Source organism: Triticum aestivum, chromosome 5A, assembly GCF_018294505.1.
Source record: "Triticum aestivum cultivar Chinese Spring chromosome 5A, IWGSC CS RefSeq v2.1, whole genome shotgun sequence".
Classification (NCBI taxonomy): domain Eukaryota; kingdom Viridiplantae; phylum Streptophyta; class Magnoliopsida; order Poales; family Poaceae; genus Triticum; species Triticum aestivum.
The window spans coordinates 247,005,753-247,030,464 of NC_057806.1; the positions used below are offsets into that span (position 1 = coordinate 247,005,753).

Here is a 24,712-nt window from a genome sequence, read left to right on the forward strand (position 1 = left end):
ATGTTCACATTTTGAACCATATCGGTCTGACCAAGTTTCAGTATTTGGTCCCATCGAGTTTGGTAAATGGTGTGTAACTGTTAGATTTTGTGTGGAGGCTATATATACCCCTCCACCCTCCTCTCCATTAAAGAGACTATCAGAACATGCCTACACTTCCAGCATTCATTTTCTGAGAGAGAACCACCTACTCATGTGTTGAGACCAAGACATTCCAATCCAACCACAAGAATCTTGATATCTAGCCTCCCCCAAGTTGTTTTCCACTCAAATCTTTTTTCCACCATATACAAATCTATGAGAGAGTTGAGTGTTGGGGAGACTATCATTTGAAGCACAAGAGTAAGGAGTTCATCATCAACACACCATCTATTACCTTTTGGAGAGTGGTGTCTCCTAGATTGATTAGGTGTCATTTGAGAGCCTCCGTCAAGATTGTGGAGTTGAACCAAGGAGTTTGTAAGGGCAAGGAGATCGCCTACTTCGTCAAAATCTACCCCAAATGAGGCAAGTCCTTCGTGGGTGATGGCCATGGTGGGATAGACAATGTTACTTTTCCGTGGACCCTTCATGGGTGGAGCCCTCCATGGACTCGCGCAACCGTTACCCTTCGTGGGTTGAAGTCTCCATCAACATGGATGTATGATAGCATCACCTATCGGAACCACGCCAAAAATCTCAGTGTCTACATTGTGTTTGCTCCCTCCAAACTCCTCTCCTTTACCTTTATATGCAATGATTTACATTTCGATGCTATACTCTTAGAATTGCATGTGTAGGTTGATTGCTTGACTTGTGTTAAGTTGATAAAATCTACCAAGACTTAAAATTGAGAAAATGCTAGATTTTTATTTGGTGAATAGTCTAATCAACCCCTCCTCCTCAAACATACTTTCGATCCTACACCGGGCCCAAAATAGCCCGACCCGGATTGAAAAATGGAATAATTATTTAGACTATGCAGGACCCCTATATAAAAAATTTGATTTACTCCCATCTTTACGCAGTTTACAATACAAAAAACTGTAGAGAGGATAAGAGCAAATGCACCCTATTTGAAGCACCTGGATTCCACGCAAGAAGCGGTTTCCAAGAACATCACTGGTGCCTACTCCCTCCGTCCCTTAATATAAGGGTGTTTTGACACAGAGGGAGTATTTCACAAAAAAGAAAAAGAAAAACTCGAGCAGGAATCAGTGTCTGAACTGCTCAGGAGCAATGCACTTGAGTGGATCAATCAAGAGCCAAAGCCAGCAATGTTTCCTTTCCCCTTAAATTATATATGCATATTACTGTATATTTTATACATACAGTTATAGAATTATATACACCTGACCTGACTGCCGCACCTATGAAGAGATATGTGCTGGAAGGAAATGAAAACGCTGTATTGTATATATATGCTTAACAATCTTCTACGTATTCTATACAGTACCAACAACTAAACAGCGACCGCCGGGGTTGGAAGCTCCGGCAGTCCGCTCTCGCCATTCAGCACAATGACTTTCCCCTCCGGGTCCACATCAACGATGACAGAGTCGCCCTCCTTGACCTCCCCGCCCAAAATCTTCTCCGCGAGGCTGTCCTCCAGGAGCCTCATGATGGCCCTCCTCAGCGGCCGCGCTCCGTAGCTAGGGTTGTACCCTTCGTCCACGACCCGCTCCTTGAACTTCTCCGTCACCTGCAGGTTGATGTCCTTGGTCTTGAGCCTGGTGAAAACCTCCTGCAGCATTATGTCCGCGATCTCTTTGACTTCCAGCTTGGTCAGCTGTCTGAAGACGATCATCTCGTCCAGACGGTTGAGAAACTCTGGTCGGAAGTACTGCTTCATCTCCTCGATCACCAAGCTCTTGATCCTGCCATAGCTGCTGTCCTTCTCGTCCGAGTCGAGGTCGAACCCGATCTTCCTCCCCCCCTTCTCAATCACGCTGCTCCCAACATTTGATGTCATTATCAGGAGCGTGTTCTTGAAGTCCACTGTTCTCCCCTTGCTGTCGGTTAACCTTCCGTCTTCCAGGATCTGGAGCATCATGTTGAACACATCCGGATGTGCCTTCTCAATCTCATCAAAAAGCACAACGCTGTATGGCCGCCGTCGAACCGCCTCCGTCAGCTGCCCACCTTCAGTGTATCCCACATAGCCTGGTGGTGAACCGATCAACTTGGACACAGTGTGCCTCTCCATGAACTCACTCATATCCAGCCGGATCATGGCTTCTTCAGAGCCGAAGTAATATGATGCCAGAGTCTTTGCAAGCTCTGATTTCCCAACACCAGTGGGACCTGCAAAAATGAAGCTCGCAATTGGTCTGTTGGGGCTCTTGAGGCCCACACGAGCACGGCGAACAGACCGACTTATTGCTTTCACAGCCTCGTCTTGGCCGATGACACGCTTATGCAATGTCTCTTCCATCTTAAGAAGTTTATCAGATTCGTCAGTCGAGACTTTCTCCACTGGAATACCAGTCCATGATGACACAATGTGCTGGATATCTGATTCATGCACCATCGGCCCCGTCTCTCCCGACTCAGTCTCTGCTTTGTTCATCTCCTTGCTCTTGTCAATCAAGGCTGTTATCTGGGCCTTCAATTCCATTTCACGATCTCGCAACTCTCCAGCCTAATGGCATAACATTGCAACAGGCACAGCAACCATTAGTTTTTTTTCGATAAAGGGAATATATTAATAGCAACTATTAGTTAGCATCTATATCAAAGAAAGTGCAGATATATGGTGGTTGGCATCCAGAAAGTTGAGATCATCAACCCACATGAATAGAATAAACATACACTAGTGCGGTTTTTATGCTAGAGAAAAGGCAGGTTCAAGGACACTAGTAATAATTTACTTGCAGTGATAACTATTTAATGTCAGAAGTATGACAAACATTTTTTATCATCAACTGAGACCGACCGCACCGACAAGAACGCCTAGATCATACTATGAAATTACATGTCATCTTCCAATTATATCAATGAACACTCTAAACAAGTTAAATATGGTGGATTAACATCCCACATGAAGTTTTTAAACAGTTGGGTTGCTCTATCAGCATTAAGAGAATTCAAAATATAGTAGTCCACCGTAGGCTGATACCTTCTCAAAATCCTGGCCACGGACAGCTTCATTTTTATCTTTCGTTATTTGCTTAAGCTCCTTGTCAAGCTCTCTGGCTTCCTCAGGAACCTACATAAGTGATTCTGTTTAGATTTTGTGCGGGGCATGCAGAAAATAGAAAAGGCCAACATTTAAACACATTCTCTACCTGGGCATGTCGAAGCCTAACACGTGAACCTGCTTCATCAATCAAATCAATTGCTTTATCTGGGAGGAAACGATCACTGCAAACAAAACAATTCGCCAGATATTAAAAGGATACAGGATAGCAGCCAAGTTGTATATGAGATTCGGACAAGAAACATAGTATAATTTTTCTCTGCAATGTTTTTGAAGCCTGAGAATATCATACATCACATTACAGAGCATATATGCTCCTCATTTGGTTTTCTAAGTATTGATGTTGTAGACTCTGATGGTTATGTTAAGCTATTAACTGTCAACAAAAATTTGACCTTTTAATTCGGAATCTCAGCCACATTTTGGTTGCAGCACAGGTTCATTTTGTATCATAAACTACTTGGTAAGTTGTATTGTAATATTAGCATGACCAGCTAAGGTGATAGACTCTATCTCATAGTTCACATACCTGATATATTGATAAGATAGCTTAGCAGCTGCAATCAAAGAATCATCAGTGTAACGAAGTTTATGATGGATCTCATATCGCTCCCGGAGCCCTCTGAGAATTTCTATGGTCTCATCAACTGATGGTTCCGGTACCTTTACTGGCTGGAAACGTCTTTCTAATGCTGGATCTTTCTCAACATGCTTCCTGTATTCATCAAGCGTGGTGGCTCCAATACACTGAGAAGGTTAGTTGTAAAAAAGGTTCAGTAAAAGCAAAAGAAACTACAGATTCAGCTTGATGGAATAATACCAGGCACTAGAAATGTTTAGCATAAGAAAGCAGATTGTTAGCCCTGTGTCCCAATACGGTGCCAAGTAATCTCATCGACATACCTGTAGTTCTCCTCTTGCTAAAGCTGGCTTTAAAATATTAGCAGCATCAATAGCACCTTCGGCGGCTCCTGCTCCTATGAGGGTGTGAACTTCATCGATGAAGAGAATTATCTCATCGCTCTGTTTGATTTCTTCCATCAGTTTCTTCAACCGTTCTTCAAATTCTCCACGGTATTTCGTACCAGCAACAAGAAGTCCCATATCAAGGGTAATGACCTGTAGTAAATGGTTTCGAAGATGATCATTTCCTTCCAATCTTTTCAAAACAATGCAGGAACACACACACACACAAAAAGTGACAAGTATGAAGTATAGTACAAATAAGGATCGTAGTCTCAAAAGGTCCACATCTGACTGGTGCAGATTGCGGGGCATGGACCTTGGAAGTTGGGACTATGGCCCCTAATTTGCACACATAACAGATATCGCACGTAAGTAATTTTTGAACACATAATTATTTATAATTTTCCTTTGTGTCATTAACCAATTGTGAAGCTGATTTCATACGGTTTTTTGTGTGTGAAGAAAACAGTAGGTTTCCCTACTGTGATTAAAAGGAAATTGTAGTTTGTATGAATATACATAACTTAAAAAAGACCATCTACTATCTAGCTATGACAAGGCATTATGCCCAAAAGAAGAGAATACAACTAAGGCATGTGCTTAAATGAAGGAGTTAAACCATGCTGGTAAGTCTTTTCTATCATTTCCTCTTAGCTCTATGAACCAGCCAGTGGAGTTGATTGCATACACTAGCCAGTGGGGTTGATTGCATACACCAGCCAGTGGAGTTAATTGCACATGTTACCCTTATTATTTGTCCAAAAGACGTGCACACAAGTTCTGCAATTTTGCTTGTAAGTCTGTGCATCAGCATAGATAATTAAAGAAATTGGATATACACTTGCTCGAAAATTATGTTTTCCACTAAAAGAAAAATATGATTTGTCATAGTAAGGTACAAGCTCAAGCAGAACAGCATGGATAAACCAAACACAAGGCAGTAATCAAACGTAGTAGAAATACAATGAGAGCCATACACCTAATCTACTGGGTGAACACTTCACAGGAATGCCAGAATCAATTAACAGAGCAAATATTAGGATCAACATATAAGAATTGCAACAAGGTATACAACTGCATTAAAGCACCAAGGTATACCTTCTTCCCCTCTATCGTCTCAGGCACATCGCCACTAGAAATGCGTTGAGCAAGCCCTTCTGCAATAGCTGTTTTCCCAACACCCGGTTCTCCAATTAAGCAGGGATTGTTCTTGGTTCTTCTGCCCAAAATTTGTACGACGCGTTCAATCTGTGGTTCCCTCCCAACAACAGGATCTAGCTTTCCCTACAGATATTATTGGACTTAACAATTAGAGGCCTGAACTAGCACCTATTCTGTCGTAGTAAAATGAAAATATTACCTCCTCGGCTAATTTTGTTAAATTAGTCCCATACTCCTCAAGTGTCGGCATCTTGTTACCACTGCTCCCTCCCCCAACTCCAGCACCAACAGCTTCTGTTGTCTCACCAATCATCCGGACAACCTATAGATGCATAACATTTGTGAAAACAAGATAAAAGGAAGAAAAAAAGACTTGCTTTTCAAAGAGACCGCAATCTCAGATATAGCTTACCTGGGTACGAATATTGCTGGGGTCAGCACCAAGAGACTCAAGTACGCGAGCTGCCACCCCTTCCCCCTCACGAAGCAATCCAAGAAGCAAGTGCTCGGACCCAATATAGTTGTGTCCTGGAAAGATGAGGGTATCAGCTCCAGTAAACAGGAACCTTCTAAGCAGTTTGTTCAAATGTAATGACAAAACAGATGCACCACTGTTATGAGCGGCATATATTACAGCCAGGCGGTTAGGGGCCTGGCCCAGTTATCTTATCGTGTTAGGGGCTTAGCCCAATTATATAAACTCATGTAAGGACCCGTTTTAAGATTAAGCAAGAAGCAATCATTATTTGCTCGGCTTCCCGAAGGGAGCCGGCAGACCTAACCCTAGCCGCCTCCTGCCAACGCCACCACCTCTTCCCTCGCGCACGACGGCGCCCAGCCGCCAGCGACCGCGAGATCGCCCACATCCAGCCCCCTCCTTCCCCTACAATCTCCGCCCTAGACCCGGTAGAACCCTAGTTTCTACCAATTTGGTATTAGATAGCTCGGTTCCGATCATGTCTGCACCACCGCCCACCCCACCACTGCCCACATCACCACCGTGCCACCAATCCTCTCCACCGCGCCGCTGGCCCTCTCCACCGCGCCGCTGTCCTCCCCACCCGCGCCACTGGTCCCCACCTCCAGCGCCCCCACCGCCCAGCTGCCAGTGCCCTCCACCGCCATCTACACCCCGGAGGAGGTCACCGGGGTCCTTCACGCTCTCGTTGCAGCGGTCCAGGAGATCCGGCTGTACTTGGCCAGCCCCTACAGGCCTCCGCCACCCCCGCTGCCGGCTGCCGCCACCAGTCCGCCGGCCCTGCCGTGTTACTCGCCGCACTCGGCAGCCTCCGCGGCGTTCGCTGGGCCGCTGCAGCCGCCGCCCGCCACCACCCCGCAGTGGCTGTCGCCGGTTCTCATGACGCCCCCCATGCAGCAGCCGCTGCCGCTGCAGCCGCCCCCCGCCAGCACCCCCATCTAGCCGCAGTGGCCATCGACGGCCCTCGCGGCTCCCGCCACGCCCGTCGCCCACATGCAGCAGTAGCTGCAGCTTCATCCCGCCGCGTCCGTCACGCCCATGCAGCAGCCACTGCAGCCCCAGGCACCCCCGCCGCTCAGCATCGGGCTGGCGACGACCATGCCGGCGGGTGTTCCGATCCAGCAGATCCGGTTCCCACCCTCACCGTCACCGCTTCTGGCCTGGTTGGCCGGGTCGACGCCACAGCCGGCCTACACTATGGCCGGGGAACAGCCGGCGCCCACCCTGCAGTACGGCGGGCCCTCCGGCTCCGCGGGTGCCTACGCTGGCCGCGCGGGACCGCCGTTTCACGGGGGACCCCCGGTGCCCACCAACCCGGCATCATTCTCTTCGCTGCCCCGTACCGCCGAGCCGCACGCCCACGGGGGTCCGACTCCGACCCCGCCGCGCTTCGCCAAGCTCGACTTCGCCACCTACGACGGCACCGAGGACCCCCTCAACTGGCTCAACCAATGCGAGCAGTTCTTCCGAGGGCAACGGATGCTCGTGTCGGACCGCACCTGGCTCTCTTATCACCTCCGGGTGCCGCACAGACGTGGTACTACGCCCTCGAGCAGGACGAGGGCGGCATGCCCCCATGGGAGCGTTCTCGCGAGCTCTGCCTCCTTCGCTTCGGACGCCGATATGCGGGAGCCGGCTGGCGGAGTTGGGCCGCCTCCCCTTCACCTCTAGGGTGCAGGACTTCACCGACCGCTTTCAGGCCCTGGCGTGCCACGCGCCCGACGTGACGTCTCGCCAGCGGGCCAAGCTCTTTGTTGGCGGTCTGCCAGATCATATCCACGTGGACGTGGAACTGCAGGGACCCCAGGACCTTCAGACGGCCATGTATTACGCACGCGCGTTCGAGCGTCACGCGGTGGCCATCCAGCAGGCATCACCGTACAGGGCCGCTGGGTCGCCACCCTGGCCGGATGTTCCCGCGCAAGGTTGGCCTGCTCAGGCTTCCGCGGCACCCCTCGCCGCGACCGCGGCGCGCCCGTTCCGCCGGCTCACCTCGGCCGAGCTGCTCGAGCGTCGCCGCCAAGGGTTGTGCTTCAACTGAGACGAGCCCTACGTGCCCGGCCACGTCTACTCGCGTCTCTTCTACCTGGAGGTTGCGGACTACATGGAGGAGGAAGCCGCCGCCGCCGGGCTCGGCGACCTGCACGCCCCAGTTGCCGCGAAGGTGTTTGGTGACGGCTGTTCACCTCGAGGAGTTCCGCAAAGCGCTTTCCCGCCTTCCAGCTCGAGGATGAGCTGTTTGTGCAGGCGGGGAGAAATGTTATGAGCGGCATATATTACAGCCAGGCACATAGGGGCCCGACCCAGTTATCTTATCGTGTTAGGGGCTTAGCCCAATTATATCATTAGGAGGATTATATAAACTCATGTAAGGACCCGTTTTGAGATTAAGCAAGAAGCAATCATTATTTGCTCGGCTTCCCGAAGGGAGCCAGGAGACCTAACCCTAGCCGCCTCCTGCCAACGCCAACGCCTCTTCCCTCGCGCACGACGGCGCCTAGCCGCCGGCGACCGCGAGATCGCCCACGTCCAGCCCCCTCCTTCCCTTACAATCTCCGCCCTAGACCCGGTAGAACCCTAGTTTCTACCAACCACATCATGAAAACAGAGGGAAGAATTCACATAAGGAATACAAGGATGTCCATTATTGAAAAACTATATATTGGGAAACCAAAATAATGAAGTGCATGATAAAAGTACATCCATGTATCCCCTTATAAATTTAAAATTTAGACTTTTAGTTCATGTAGAAGAACGATGAAATAGCACTTTAGCAAGTGCAAGTGTCAACATAATACGATGCACTAAAGCATATGTTGGTGAGTTCAACTACAATCCCTTCAGAAAACAGCATAATGGGAATGAGGAGAGTGTGAATTCATAGAATGGCTGCTGTAGCAAAAATTAAATTATGAGTCACAGTCATTGTGGTGTCTGTTCCAGCTGGATCAGCCTGGATCACTTAACCAATGGCAAATCCTACAGATTGTCCAAGACTTGTATGTTTACTGATAGCTGGAGACAACTTCGTTGGCTGGTGGCGACTCAGTAACTGGCCGTTGACTGCACTACGCCATGCCTAATGCTCATAGTTGGTGGATTTTAGAAGCAGCAAAATGCTGCCATCCTCAACAGGGAGAGGCCCTGCATCACCTTGCTGCCCAATACCATCCTGCAGAAGCATAGTTACGGGCTACAGCGGGAGAGGCTAGCTCCAAGCGTCACTATGGGCAGAAGATAGCTCATAGGGGTGTGGTGCTTGTTGAGTTGTTGTGCTTGTCATAGGCCTAGTCATAGGCTTGTAAATAACCTCTTGTATCTATCGAGACGAAAGGCTTTCAGATTTTCTCAAAACAAAAATACTTTTAAGTTGTAACTGAAATGTGATGCCCCAAGACCGGAGCTTCAGATGCCTTCCAGGGTTTCCGAGATTCATTGTGTGATTTTTTTTTTGCTTGTTGCATTCATCATTGCATCATGTGCATTGCATCATGTCATCATGCCATCATGTCTTTTTTTTAACTCAACTAAATAAATGGCATGGATCTTTGATCCATTTAAATCGAGGGAATTCACATGGTGAGTTCTCTTCATAACATATCCTCCTAATATTTAGGGAGCTATTATAAAATATTCCGTTAACTTGGAATCACCCATAACACAATTGCACTACTCTTCAACTCTTCCCTTACCCGACTCAACCTCCTATCCTTTCTTTTCGACCTTTTAAGTTAAATTGCAAATTGGGTTGCAATTTTACTTTCTCCATTAATGTCCCAAATCTGCCCATAAATCACATCTATTGTGTAGGGTCACCTCCTATAATTTCAACCCATTTGGAGTTCATTCGAATGGGTTTCAAAATTCAAACTTGCCGAGTTAAATCCAACGCGTGTGGATTTTACTTCCTCTAAAAATCCTCAGGCCATTTTTGTCAAATTCCTCGTATTTTTGCGAGTCCGGGAAATTTATCTGCGTACTCAAATTCTTTCCCTAACCTTCCTCTTTCCTTTTCTTCTCCTTAATTGTTTTCTGCTAAGAAAATAAAAAGAGAAGAGAGAAAGAGAGAAGGGAGCCCGCAGCCCAATTTGGCCCAAGGCCCACTCCCCCGTAACCCTAGCGCCAGGGGGAGAGCCCATCTGATCGATCCCCAACTTCCCCTGCCTCCTCCTAGCGCCGTCACCAGGGAACCGCACGCCCGATCCCCATCTCCCTCGCAACCCCCATCTCCCCGATCCCCTCGTCCTCTCCCTCATTCCCACACAGCGCCGCCACACCCAGGAGAGGAGCTCCTCGTCCTCGATCCCCTTGCCGCCACCACCGCGAGTTACCCTCGCCGCCGCGCATCCCATGCCGCCGCCGAGCTCCATCAGGAAGGCCACCCCACGCGCGACCCAGCGCCTTGCTGCCTCCCCGTGCCTGGGGCTGCCTCCTCGCCCTCGCTGCTTGCCCACGGGCCACACGGCCTGATGCCGGCGGCCAGCGCCGCCGTGGCCGTCGCCTCACCCGTCCGCCTCAACGCCTCCTCCTGCCTGCGCCTCCCTCTCCTACATGGCCACCCTAGGCTCCTTAGGAAGCCGCGCCGCCCGCCTCTGGCCATGTCTCCGACGAGATCCCGGCAGCCCCACGCCGGAGCCGCCGTTCCTGCGCTGCCGCCACACCATCTTGCCTCCTCGCGCGCCCATGGTCCTCCAGAAGTCTGCGCTGCCCTGCCCGCCTATCAGGAACGCCATGGCTGGCCCCTCCGAGACCTTGGCATGAACCGAGCTTCTTCCTTCCCGAGGTCTCCTGACCCGTCAAGTTCCGCACACGAGACTACATCTCCGGGGACTACCGTGACCGTGTTTTTTTGCCTACTACCACTTCGGTTCGTCAAGGCCACCAAGTTCGACTACGGGGATTCACCCAGTACCATTCGGATGCACCAAGTTCGACTACATGGACCGCCAAGTTCCTCCACCGATGACTCGACCGGCTACAAAACGTGAACCACTACCGTCGACCCGCAAAGACCCCGTGGACGTCAAGTTCCGTGTCGTTGACCCCGAACCTCTACGAAAACGTGTACGACTACTTCCGTGGCCGAAGACCCGTGTACAACTACCGTCGTCGAAGGCCGTCGAGTGAACGTCTACCCACATCGTGTATTTGACCAAGTTCGATGACGACCTCCGAAGAACTCGGATTCGCGAAGTTCTACTACCGTCGCCCCCGGAAACCTTGGATTCGTCAAGTACCTCTCCCAAAGCGAACGTGAACCACTACTTCCCTCGACGACCCGTGAACGACTACTTCCACTACGAACTCGTTCCGCCCGAAATGCACGCTTCAAAGGTATAACCACCGAGACGACGCGCGTGAACGAATGTTGTGTGTTGTATGAAATGCTCGCGTGTGCACCGTGTCCGACGTGTTTCTTGCATGTTCCCTGTTGCCATACCGTCGTCTCGTGGGACACCCGGTTACCGGGACCACCCCACCATCTTTTGACACGCTTCCGTCACTTTTCCTTTTGCACCAGTATCTCCATGAGCTACCGGAACCGACATGTTGCCGTGGCATCATTTTCGGATTCGTCGCCGTGGCACCCTTTCTTTCCACCACGGTGACAAATGCTTCATAATGCTCTTATCAATATTTTCATAAAACTTGCATAAACTTGCGTATGTCATCCGCATCATGATAACAACACCAAGAATGTTTAAATTGTTGTTTGCGGCCTCATTTAAATTGTTGTTTGCTAAATGCATATGGGGATTTACCGGAATTGTTGTTTGATGTTTCCGGCCTCATTTAAAATGCCTAGCGGTGTATTTTACTCATGCTTCACCTCTTGCCATGTTAATCAACATTTAATATTGTTGGGTACATAAACGAGATCGAACTAAATAACTTGAATGTGGTGTTAGTATTGTTTGTGCACTTTGCCATGCCATGCCTCATTAAACCGGACATGCATCATACTTGGTTGTGCATCATGCCATGCTTATGCGATGGTTGTTTACTATGTTGTTTGCTTCTTTCCGGTGTTGCTTCTTCGGGTTGCTTATGCGATGGTTGTTTCCGGTGTTACCATTTGCCACCTAAGCCTTTTTCCCTTGGGTTCTGCAGACTCGAGGGTCATTTTTATTTTGAACCCCCGGGCCAGTGCTCCTCCGAGTGTTGGTTCAAACTGGGCGATGTCCGGCGCCCCCTGGGCAACCAGGGTCTATGCCAACCCGACGTCTTGCCCATCCGGTGTGCCCTGAGAACGAGATACGTGCGACTCCTATCGAGATTTGTCGGCACATCGGGTGGCTTTGCTGGTCTTGTTTTACCATTGTCGAAATGTCTTGTAACCGGGATTCCGAGTCTGATCAGGTCTTCCTGGGAGAAGGAATATCCTTCGTTGACCGTGAGAGCTTGTGATGGGCTAAGTTGGGACACCCCTGCAGGGTTTGAACTTTCGAAAGCCATGCCCGCGGTTATGGGCAGATGAGAATTTGTTAATATCCAGTTGTAGAAAACTTGACACTTATAACTTAATTAAAATGAACCAATCGCGTGTGTAGCCGTGATGATCTCTTCTCGGCGGAGTTCGGGAAGTGAACACGGTTCTTGTGTTATGCTTGAATGTAAGTAGTTTCAGGATCACTTCTTGATCACTTGTAGTTTCTCGACCGTGCGTTGCTTCTCTTCTCGCTCTTATTTGCGTATGGTAGCCACTATATATGCTAGTGCTTGCCGCAGCTCCACCTCACTACCCTTTCCTACCCATAAGCTTAAATAGTCTTGATCTCGCGGGTGTGAGATTGCTGAGTCCTCGTGGCTCACAGATACTTCCAAATAGTTGCAGGTGCCGATGATACCAGTGCAGGTGAAGCAACCCAGCTCAAGTGGGAGCTCAATGAAGATCTTGATCGTTGTTTTGTTTCGTTTCCTGTTGATCAGTAGTGGAGCCCAGTTGGGACGATCGGGGATCTAGCATTTGGAGTTGTCTTCTTTTATTTTGATTCCGTAGTCGGACATTTGTTTGTACCTTGGATGATGTATGAATATGTATATATTGTGTGAAGTGGCAACTGTAAGCCAACTCTTTATCTCTTTCTTATTCAGTACATGAGATATGTAAAGATTACCCCTCTTGCGACATGCCTACCATGCGGCTATGCCTCTAAGTCGTGCCCCGACACGTGGGAGATATAGCCGCATTGTGGGTGTTACATGAAAGTAGTCAGGTAGCTAGCCAATTGTGTGGGCGAACCGGCCAACGGATAAAATTTAGACTTATAGTTGGTGAGGAACATGAAAAAGCGCAGTAGCAATTAGAAGTGTGAAGAGAACATGCTTTACCTCCGCTTCAATCATCCTGGATGGAAGCATAATGGAAAGAGCGATGGTCACCATAATCAAATATGCATTATCAGTCACAAATTCAACCCTAGTGATATCAATTGCCGCTAGTTCAACTTGGAACACTTAGTGATGGAACGAATTCATGTTTTGGTTGCTGAAAACTTTTAAGTTGTACTCCCTCCGTAAAGAAATATAAAAGCATTTAGATGACTAAAATAGTAATCTAAACGCTCTTATATTTGTTTACAGAGAGAGTAACTGATAGCTAGCTAAGAAAAAGGCATCAATCGTTCCAGTAACAGAGATGTAACTATCCCTTTGTTAGGTTTCAGTTTGTCTGGCAGTAACCTAGGAACCATAGAAATAAAATAAAATGGATCAAACTATAGAAAGACCTCTTGACTGACATACCTAGCTGCCGAGCTTCCTCCAATGAAAGCTCTAAAACACGTTTTGCACGTGGTGTGAATGGTATTTCGACAGCAACAAAACCATTGCCCCTCCCAATGATCTTCTCCACTTCCACACGGGCATCCTTCAGATTTATACCCATGGACTTAAGCACCTTTGCCGCAATACCAGTGCCTTCTCCAACCAGACCCAATAGAACTTGCTCGGTTCCGACAAAGTTGTGGCCCAGGCGCCTCGCTTCCTCTTGCGCAAGCATTATGACCTTTATAGCTTTCTCAGTAAACCTCTCGAACATTGCTCTGGTTACAAAAGAAGCACGCCTTCCCCGTCTAGAGAATCTGTAAGATGCAACTGTTGACCTGAAGTTGGACGAGCGCACGGCTGAGAAGCTATGTACCGATCTCAGACCGACAAATGCTGCCATCCTTACAGGACGGTTCAATGACATTGCCAACATTGAGGGAGTCCTCCTGGTTCCATGAGACTTGCAGTGCCGACCGCCTGTACGGCCTGCAAAAGTTGTCTCAAGAGCAACCGGCAGGACTAAGGTCCCTGCCATGGTCAAAAGTAAGTTGTCCCAAACCTGTGCAAGATGTTAGCATAGAAGTAGTTAGAAACCATTCTAGATACTTGATCCTCAAAGAGAAGTAAGCTGAATGCTCAGAGAAAAACACAATAGAAATACTTTAGTACAACAACGATACAAGTCAATGTTTATTTAGCTTTAACCTCTTCGTCTTGCGTCCCTAAGTCTTTTTTTCTTTTGTTTTTGAGAAACACATGTAACTTCATTCATACTCGACAACCATCACAGGTACAATCCTCTGGATCCAAAGTCCAAGAAACTACACAGTAACACCTACAACTAAGAATTATAATGTAATCTCTTAAGAGACATCTTCTCCGTGGTATCAGTCTTTGCAAGATGAACTATAGTCAAGGTTTTATTAAAGATACTGCAATTGGACCGGAGCAGCGACACTGCCACTCGTTTACCCGCACAAGCTTGATTGCCAATAAATGCTTTTGGAAGCCCCTTGAGTCGATCATCAAAGATGATAGGAAGCCGTAAGTTATGAATGGATTTGGGCCTGGATGATCCCCTAGAAGTGCAGGTTGTCAATCTAAAAAAAGGTGCAGGTTTTCGAATTGCAAGATCTTTGCCAAAACGTCAAAGAAGGGATCCGACTCTAGAAAGAAAGCCAACAAAAACAACACAAATCAATAACATAAACTCATCACATGGCACCGCCACGATAGAGAAAGAACCACGGTACCTTTATTCACAAAAACACCACATCCACCACTAGAGAGACCCTAACGAAGACCACAAAACGAAGGAGCTGAGGTCCCGCCATCTCTCAATGCCAAGATGGCAGCCACAAAACTCTGAGGCCAAGATGGCAGCCAGAGGCGAGGGGACTCAAATTTTTTTCAAGTGGCGGCTGTTGTTCTTTCCTAAAACCCTAAACCACACTCCCTTTCTGCCTCACACCCCTAGTGGAAGAAATAAAATAAGACGTGCACTTCATCATGGACTTTATTTTGCACTGTAAATGAAAATACTAGTCCACCGTTCCATACTTTTTTTTCTTGGAAAAGGAGGAAGACCCCCGGCCTCTGCATTTGGGCGATGCATGCAGCCACTTTATTAATTATTCACAAAAGATCTTACAAAGTAATACATCAGTAAGACTGAAGCCACCGTCTAGGCAAAATCTGTCGCTACTCCAATTGATGAAGGGATGCTGATAGTCTGAGCCTAATACCAAATAGACCTCGCAGCCAAACCTAACATCTAAGACCTGAGGCTCCAACCAAGCCACCTGCCGGGTATGGAGCACCCACCGGTCCGGCGCACACTCAGTGGCCGCCGCCGCCAACTGCCACCAATCCATCTTCAGAGCTGTACTGACGCATCAACCTTGCCCGGTCTAGCTGTCGTCGACGCCGCCACGACGCGAGACAACGCCGCCATCCTGCGCTCGTCCATCAACACACGCCCAGCAGCGAAACCCCGCTGCTCCATGCCGCTGGGAACCGCCATTGTCGACGTGTCAGATGCAACGCCACACCTCCTTCGCGAACACCACCTGCTGCCACTGGTCCCATCCCCTCCACTTGCAATTCCTCTGCACTCCCAACCAAGCCCCAAGACCCCTGACGACACCTTCAGGAAGGTCACGACGTGAAGCGCCACTGCCGCCAAAACCGAAGAGGATTGTAGGTTTTCACCCGGCATGAGATCAGGGTGGGTAGATTGGGCCGCGCCTTTATGAAGGAAAGCGATGCCCATGGACACCGCCGCCACTGGAACAGTCAAACCGGCCAAGGTTTCCCCCGGACCCAAGGTACACCACCAGGGCTCACCATCACCGGAGCCTACAGCCGCAAACCAGCGGGACGACAAGAAAGGCAACAGGAGGGAGGGGAACCACCAGATCTGACGCCGCGGAAACCGCCGGAGGAACACCGGCCGCCCAATCCGATCCCCGGCAGCCCACCTGCCCCGCCGCGCTCGGACGAGGAGGCCAACCTAGGGGCCGTCGCCCCGGATCCAGCAGCCTCCGCCCCAGATCAGGCAGAGCATCGCCAGGCTGCTGCCACGACCGCCCCTAAGAACCGGCTGGCCGCCACGCTGCCGCGCTCATGGAGACGTATAACGCCCTCGATGCGGCTATATCTCCCACGTGTCGAAGCACGACTTAGAGGCATAACCGCATTGAAAGCAATGTCGCAAGAGAGGTAATCTTCACACAACCCATGTAATACATAAGGGAAAGAGATACATAGTTGGCTTACAATCGCCACTTCACACAATACATGAATCGCCACTTCAGGTTTTCTTCTCAACGTTGTTTGTTTCATCCGTCTCCAAGTTGCCTTTGTTTTTCCCATCCTCCCTCCCTTTGTTTCTTTAAGGACTCAGATGTCTTAATCAAGTATCTTTCATTCTTGTGAAGTCTCTCCATCCTTTCCTGTCAAAATTCTTATCCGGTGATTCTCATGAAGGTTCTAACGAAGCTTCTAGTTCATCATTCTTCGTTTCTTTTATCTTCTCCGGTGGTTTCAAGTCAAGCTTTGTTAACCTTACCCTTTTTCCTCATTTCAATGCCTTCTCATACCGGTGTACTTCATAATAATTCACTTCTCGCTATTCATTTATTCCGGCATGCTCAAATTTTCTAAAAAGGCTCGTCTTGTCATTCAAGATTCTTTCAAGATCTTTCGAGGATGTTATCTCATTCAAGTCATTTAATTCAACCGGTGCAACCTCTCTTTTAAATCATTTCAACGGTGTTTCTTTTGAGTGGGCCCTAACCCACAGGTCTTTTCCCAGGATCTTACCTGACTCTTCTTATTTTCCCGGAGCTATCCTAAATTCCTTTTAAAGTTTGACGTAAGAATGAGTTATCATCAGTCAAATGCCATCTCCTAGATCTTTCACAATTCTTTTCATCGTTGGCTCAACCTCTTCGTTTTGATTCTTCCGGAGTGTCTAAATAATTCTTGGTGATGTTTCTCGTCGTCATTCTCGGATTTTGAAGACCGAAGAAGAGTTTCTCTTTAATCTTGCTCCACTCTCTTCAAGATTCGTGATTCTAGCTTGTTGCCATCCTCTCGTAATTGTTTTGATCGTGAGAATTTTTTTCACCTATCCAGAGCAATTCAAGAGTCTTCTCAGTTTGTTATCCGGAGTCCATCAATTCAGGTTTATTCATTCTCAGCTGTCAGTTATCATTCTCCTATCTTGCCGGTGCATCAATCAAATATCCTCTAATCAGTTCTTGATCTCTTCGTTCTCATGTATCTAGTTTTTCTCAAGCACCTTCGTTCATTTGCTAATTCTTACCGGTGATGCACCCCTACTTCGATCATTTTCAATTCTTACGGTGGTCCGTTCAAGAGTTCTCTTCCTTGGTCACCATATCAATTTATTCGTTGTTTCAACCCTTCCGGTGATTCGTTCAATACCTTCTCAAGTTTGCGCTATATCTCTCTTAATCCTTTCTACGAGAATAAGTAGGGTGCCAAATGCATTGTTTGTCATCAATTTAATTGATGAAGGACGAGCATAATATAATTCTTATTCTTGTTTCATCGAGTTTGTTCAATTCCTGTTTTTCCGGAGTGGTTCATCATACTTATTCTGGGTTTCAAGTGCTCTTCTTTCTTTCCCGGAGTTCCAAGTTCTCTCAATTATTTCATCGCGAGATCCATTTAAATCATTGCAAGGCTTCAATCTTATTCTTTTCATCCTCCATTTCGATTGATCATTTCTTTTACTACCGGAGTTCTTCATGGAGGTTCTACATGATGGTTCATCAAGGATTTGATTCCTTCTCGAAGTGTTCATCGAGATTCTTTTCAGAGGAGCTCTAGCATTCTTCATCTTGCATTCGTGAGTGCGATTTCTTTCTACCGTATCTTTGGAGGTGGTATTATGTCATTCTTGATAATTTGAGCTCATCCTTCATGATTCACATATTGTTAAGAATGAGGTATTTTAAGTCCATCAATCTCTTCATTGGAGTTATATAGGGTTATATTTCACCTAAAGCCTTCCCTGAGGATTGTTGCTATCATGGTGTTTATATTTGACCCAAGCTCTTCTTTATCCTTCCGGTGAAATACTTTCTCGTCTCCTTGTCCATATCAATTCAATTCTTCTTCCCGTGAGTGGCAGGTTGTCACCTCATAATTTGAGATGTATTCTATAAGACCATATCAAGCTTATTCTTTTCGTTGTTGGTTTTCAATAACTCCGTTCTAGCATTTGTTGTAACCGTGCTCTCTCAAGATCTTGTTTCCCTTCGTTCCGGAGACATTGTGATGTTGCTCTCCTCAACCCATCTTCTCGGATTGTCAGGACCATGTTTTGATCGTGCTTATCCTTTTAACCGGAGTATTGTGTCCCTTTTCTCAAGCTCTTTCATGTTATCTAGTTTTTTTTCATCTCTTTTGAACCGGAGTGCTGTCCGAGATCTTTCTTACTCCCTTGCCCCATTCATTCAATAGTTACGGAGGTAGTGTGTTGTTGATTTCATCAAGTATCCTCTCATCTTACCAAGTTCTTATTCAATTTCTTTTCTTTTCAATCGGAGTGCTGCTCGAAGTTGTTCTTCCTTGTTCCTCTTTTCTAACGGAGTGTTCTCAGCTTCGTCATCTCCGCTGTATTCTTTTCTGGATATGGCTTAATCTTTTTCAGGGTTCTTTAGTTTCACTCGTTTGGCAAAGGAGCAACTTAGTTTTACCTCTTCTCTTTCTCTTCCGTTTTCCCTCCGGTGCCATTCTAGATCTCGGGACGAGATCCTCTCGTAGTGGTGGAGTGTTGTAATGCCCCGAGACCAATGTGTCAGGTGTCGTCCAGTTATTGGCTGTTGTTGCCTTGTCATTGCTTGCATGTCATGCATTGCATATCATGTCATCATGTGCATTTCATTTGCATACATGTTCGTCTCATGCATCCGAGCATTTTTTCCGTTATCCGTTTTGCAATCCGGCGCTCCGTTCTCCTCCGGTGGTCATTTCTACCTTTTTCTCGTGTGTGGGGATTAAACATTTCCGGTTTGGACCAAGACTTGCCAAGCGGCCTTAGTTTACTACCGGTAGACCGCCTGTCAAGTTTCGTACCATTTGGACTTCGTTTGATGCTCCCTCGGTTAACCGAGGGACCAAAAAGGCCTCGTGTGTGTTGCAGCCCAACACCCTTCCAAAGTGGCCTAAAACCCACCTAAACCTGCTCCATCATCTCGGTCGTTCGATCACGATCGCATGGCCGCAAACCGCACCTCATTTGGACTCCCCTAGCTCCCTCTACCTATAAATATGTGTCTCCCTCCGAAATTCTCGCGCAGACGAAACCCTAATCCTTCCCCTCGCGCCGCCAGACGCGTCCACGCGCCGCCCGGACATGTCCGCTCCGCCGGCCACCTCACCTCCACCAATCAGAGGACGCCACCTCGGCTCCGCCGCCGACTCCAGCGAATCCGCCGCCGCCATGTGTCGCCCGCGCCCTCCTCTCTCTTCCCCCGCGCCGCCGCGGCCCTGTGGGCCCAAGGCCGGCCCGCCCGGCCCATCTCTACACCGCCGCCCACGCCCGGCTCTCCTCCCGCCCGAGCCGCGGCTCCTTCCACCGGCCGCCAGCTTGCTTCGCCGCCGCCTTCCTTCGCGCCGCGCGCCACCCGAGGCACCTCGCCGTCCCTCGCCCCTCGCCGCTGCGCTCGCCGCCGGCCACAGCGCCACCCGCGCCGGTCGCCGCACCCTCCGGTCTCGCCCGCCGCCTCCGGCGAACTCCGGCTACAGCTCCTCCCCAAACTCCGGCGCCCTGTTCCGGCAATTCTCCGGCGAGAGCCCGGCGCCACCTCGAGAAGTGTGCAGATCCAGATCCGCCCCGGTGGATGAGATCCACCGGGAGATGAACCAAACGGCGCCATCCCGAACCGGATCCACCCCATCCCGGATATCCTCATCCCGCGTTAACTTTTTCGCGGAGGTATAATTTCACTAAGTCCCCGAGATTTCCATGTTTCATATGCCCATATTCATCATGTCGTAACTCCGCATCCGTAGCTCCGTTTTGGGCATATAGCATATCAAAATGTTCGTCTCAGAGAGTACATCATTTCATTCCATTGCATCATTTTCATTTGAGTTCATTTTAATGCCCGAAATTTTGTTAGAAGTATGCTAGTTGAGATAATTGTCAGATCTGCTGCTCCATTTAGATATTTTTCATTTTTGCCATGATTATTGTGTGCATGATATGCCCTTGAGCTCTACATGTGTTTTGTTATATGTTTTGCCATCTATCCAGTGTGAAGTGGCGATTGTAAGCCAACTATGTATCTCTTTCCCTTATGTATTACATGGGTTGTGTGAAGATTACCTCTCTTGCGACATTGCTTTCAATGCGGTTATGCCTCTAAGTCGTGCTTCGACACGTGGGAGATATAGCCGCATCGAGGGCGTTATAAGACCGCCCTGGACCAGATCGGCGTCGCTGCCATATATCGGGGCCTCATCCTCCGCGCTCATGGAGACAGCCCTGGACTAGATCGGCGTCGCTGCCATAGATCGGGGCCTCATCCTTGAGATCGGGGATCTCACGCATCCCTAGCCCGGGGTGAGAGGGCGATGCCTCCGCCGCCTCCATCGCACGCGCGGGCTTAGCCCGGCGCCGACCACCGACGGCGAGGGAGGGGAGAGCAGGAAGGAGGGGCCCAGCGGCGGAAGGTTGGGACCCCACGGTCTCCCGCGCGGGGGCGACGGAGGGGGAGGGGGAGATGATGTTAGATGATGGCCTCCGTTCCATACTCTTAAAGCAACTCTAGCAGTATCGGGCCAATTGGCATAATAACCGTCAATATGACTAGGCTGGGGACGTTGGTTTGGAGCACGTGCCATCCGCTCATGCGGGAGGGAAGTTTCACCTCCCTCCTCAACCTCCCGCGCTGGCTCATGGCAATTTTACCGCAATTTTTTCCACTGTCGCAGCTTGCAGCTATGAAAAGCCCCGCAGCCTCCACTCCCCTTCTCGCCGATCACAACCTCCACTATAACAGCCGGCGGACTAGGTGCTGTTCTCGGAGGAGAAGTGGTGGTAAAATTTATGTCAGCCATTTTGGGAGACACATAAGGATTTCCACAAGGATCACCATATGTGTCCCAAAAATGGTTAGCATAATTTTTCCACCAGATGGGAAGAAATCGACGACTCTACGGCGAGAAGCGTGGAGGAATGAAATCGACGACGATGTTTGAAATTTTAAGAAGCGGGGAATCTATGGAGATTTTGAGCATCGCCATCGGAATCGAGTTGCCGCCATCGGAACTGACACCCTGAAGCTGAAATCAGTACTGGAAACGGGTCGCCAACGACCAAATCACAGTCGCAATCGGTACCCCGTTGTAAAGCCCTCGCTGTCGTGCTACTGGCCATCCAAGCCCTCGTCGCCATGCTCAGGTTTAACTGAATATATATGTATCAGAGATTGGGAAAAAAATATGTCCCACTGACGAATGGGTCCCATGATATGAAGGAAGCTCTTATGCTGATTCTATGTGTGCACTTGGCTCGGCAGCCTCATATTGCTCCATATGTGATATGGAGGCTGCCAATATGGCAACACTGCTAGAGTTGCTCTTTTGTAAGGCATCTTTGGCAAAATAAGGGGCTGCCTCAGGAAAAAAATCGCTAGATTGGAGTATTGTCAATCTTGTCCAACATCGTCTGAAAGGGCTTGGGCATATACAATGCAGGCCTCCAGAAGCGTCAGTGCATGACGAATGGTTAAGGCATGCTGATAATATCAAGAAAGATAAGGATAGACCAAACTTGACACGAGAGAAGTCCGTAATGAAAGATCTAAAGGACTGAAATATCACCAAAGATTGGACAGGGTGCGTGGAAGGTAGCTATTGCACCCACAAAACACTAGCCTACACCAACTTATTTGGGATTGAAAGGCTTTGTTGTTGTTGGAGTAGTGTCAAGCGGAAGAAAAGAACATTTCCGTCGGTTCGCCCGTCCGTTTAAAGATAAGGATCGCTGGCGCACTTGAACTTTCTGCCGCATCAATCAACTAATGCTGCCGCGAGATCGCCCAGGGCAACCTTAACCAGAATATAAGAACTAAAAACAAAGGGGAAGAGAACATCCCAGGGGCTTCATGACCAATAATCACTCCAAAGATGAAATATTGGCGTTGAAGAATCAAGCCCTCGCCCAAGAACAAGCGATTACCGGAACCAAGAGCGAGGAAATCGAGAGAGGGAAGCCACGAGGATGAACTACTCACCTGCGATGAGAGACCGAGAGAGGGAGAGAAAGGAGCGCGGCCCTGTTTGTTTCTCCTCCAAGGAGAAGGAGATAAGAAGGGAGAAGAGGAGTCGCTTGGTTGGGGGTGCCCAACAAGCAACCAGAGAAGAGAATTGCTCTTTCCTTTCTTTGTTTTGGCCTCATGCTCATTCTGGCTGATTCTTTTCTCTCTCTCCTTTAGTTTCCACAAGTATCTTTTTTTTCTGAATTATTATGAGGGCTGGGGATTTGGACAAGTCACCAATTTACCCGCCAAGCATGGTGGCAGATATTTCTTTGGCGGTTCAGATATTATTTTTTTTCATCTCATGAGAAGAGAATCTGCAACTGTTCATACGATGCACGTAAAATGTTGGGACGGAAGAAAAAGACAGTTGGGTTCAACAAAATTTGAGACATTAACAGCTAGCACAAGTCTTGGTGCAGAGATGATGCTAATGAAGATTTGAATATACTCCTACATTGTCTTCCTTTTAATGAACACTAGCAAGGATCATGAAGGCCCACATGCTTCATTAATTACCGAAAATGATAAAAATCTGGCGTCGGACTTTTAGGTTTCTAGGGCTAACACATTGATTGCCGTCAGATTATTTGCACGGATATTGAAGCACATTTGGTTGCTAGGTCATGTTTCCAGTTCGTATGTCGTAGGGACGCGTCCGCGCGAACGCGCGTTCACGACAAGTCAACCGCCACCTTATCCACTCCCCCCTTGACACTATCATTTCCGTTCCATTTTTTGTCGCCATCCTCGCATAGAGGGAGAGACGAGCTGCTCGTTGATGGATTTCCTCCGTCGCCGCACCAAGCCTCCTGATGGACATATGGAGCAGCCGCAGCTCATTGGTGAGGCCTTGCTGCACTCATCTTCTTTCTTTCCCCTCCTCCTTCCGCATCTCCACACCCGGCGGCAGCAAGATTTCGAAGGAGAAATTATTGACGGCGAACGACATGGAGAGAAGCAGCTCGAGGGCGGCGCTCGATTGTTGTCGCCGTCGTGGTGGCGCTATGCCTCCTCTGCTTTCTTATCATTGCTCCACCTGCTCTCTCACCTTCTCTCTATCTCGTACACACGCCACCATGGAGCTTTGATCCGGTGCTTCCCGCCACAGTCTGTTGCCGGGAACGCTGCGCCCCACCAGCTATCCTCTAGATCAACCTTCTCCACCACGTTCCAGTGGCAGACGTCGGTAACTGTCTTCCCCAGCCGTTGCGCCGCCCGCTGCCACACCTAGTGTGCGAGCTTCATCGGCAACGACTCCTTGTATGGTCTGTGTATCGCCGATTCGGCCTCGTGAGATGTTATTTGTAGCACATATTCTTTCAGAGTGATTGAGCCACCCGATTTTTCTGGTTATGTACATGTACTGAATTTTGTCTAATTAAGGTTCTATTTAACACAATGGCAACCTAAATTGTGTTCACATGGCAAATTTGCCATGATTTTGTGTTTTGTGGAAAAACAAAACAAATCATGCTAAATTTTCCATGTGTCCAGTATAATTTTTGCCTTCGTCACTTGCAATATGTCTTTTCTCTACATTTTGCCACGATATAGATCGCAATTTTTTCATACATTTGCCATGTGACCATCACATTAAAACTCTAGTTTTGCCATGATTCATGAATCAAAAAAATTCTAGAAATTGCCATGTATGTAAAGATGCCATGGCCTAGAACAGAAAATATCATAAACTTTTTCCATGTGATTTGTACAAATATTTGTAATTTTGTCATGCGTTAGAAAGCCGCCATTTTATGGGCAAATTTTTAAAATGCTTTTGCACATGGTAAATATATTGCAATTTATATCTTTTTCAATCTGTTGCAATGGCAACAATCTTAAAACTTTTGCAATGTCTAGAATTCAGTTTTTGCCATGTTACGAATACACTTTTTTGCCATGGCAAAATATCACTGCAATACACAATTTGGTAATTCATTTTGCATGGCAACAATATTTTAATCCTCTTGCAATGCCTTGAATCCCATTTTACCATCTCGCCAATACACATTTTGCCATCGCAAAAATCTTCATAACATTTGCCATGTCACCATGCAATTTTTGCCATTACGAATACAAATTTTGCTGATGAGACTTTTGCCATGGCCAAATATCATTGCAATACACAATTTGTTAAATGTTTTTGCATGGCAACAATCTTTCTATACCTCTTGCAATGTCTTGAATCCTATTTTTGCCATATAACTAATACACATTTTGTCATGGCGAAAATATTCATAATTTTGCCATGTCATGATACGTCTCCAACTAATCTACTTTTCCAAACACTTTTGCTATTGTTTTGGCCTCTAATTTCTATGATTTGAGTGAAACTAATCCGGACTAACGTTGTTT

The 24,712-nt window shown here is 48.0% G+C and overlaps 1 protein-coding gene across 1 annotated transcript; it reads right to left on the reverse strand.

Moving 5' to 3' along the window:
- Nucleotides 1–1,247: 1,247 nt before the first annotated feature.
- Nucleotides 1,248–22,535, reverse strand: LOC123102898 (chaperone protein ClpC2, chloroplastic). Its single transcript, XM_044524357.1, has 10 exons — nt 22,331–22,535; nt 13,530–14,112; nt 5,718–5,833; nt 5,505–5,627; nt 5,243–5,428; nt 4,082–4,297; nt 3,708–3,925; nt 3,267–3,342; nt 3,098–3,187; nt 1,248–2,620 (listed from the first exon to the last, which is right to left on the reverse strand). Exons 2-10 carry the CDS (start codon nt 14,086–14,088, stop codon nt 1,442–1,444), a joined length of 2,763 nt encoding a protein of 920 aa, XP_044380292.1. The 5' UTR covers nt 14,089–14,112; nt 22,331–22,535; the 3' UTR covers nt 1,248–1,441.
- Between the last annotated feature and the right edge of the window lie 2,177 nt (nt 22,536–24,712).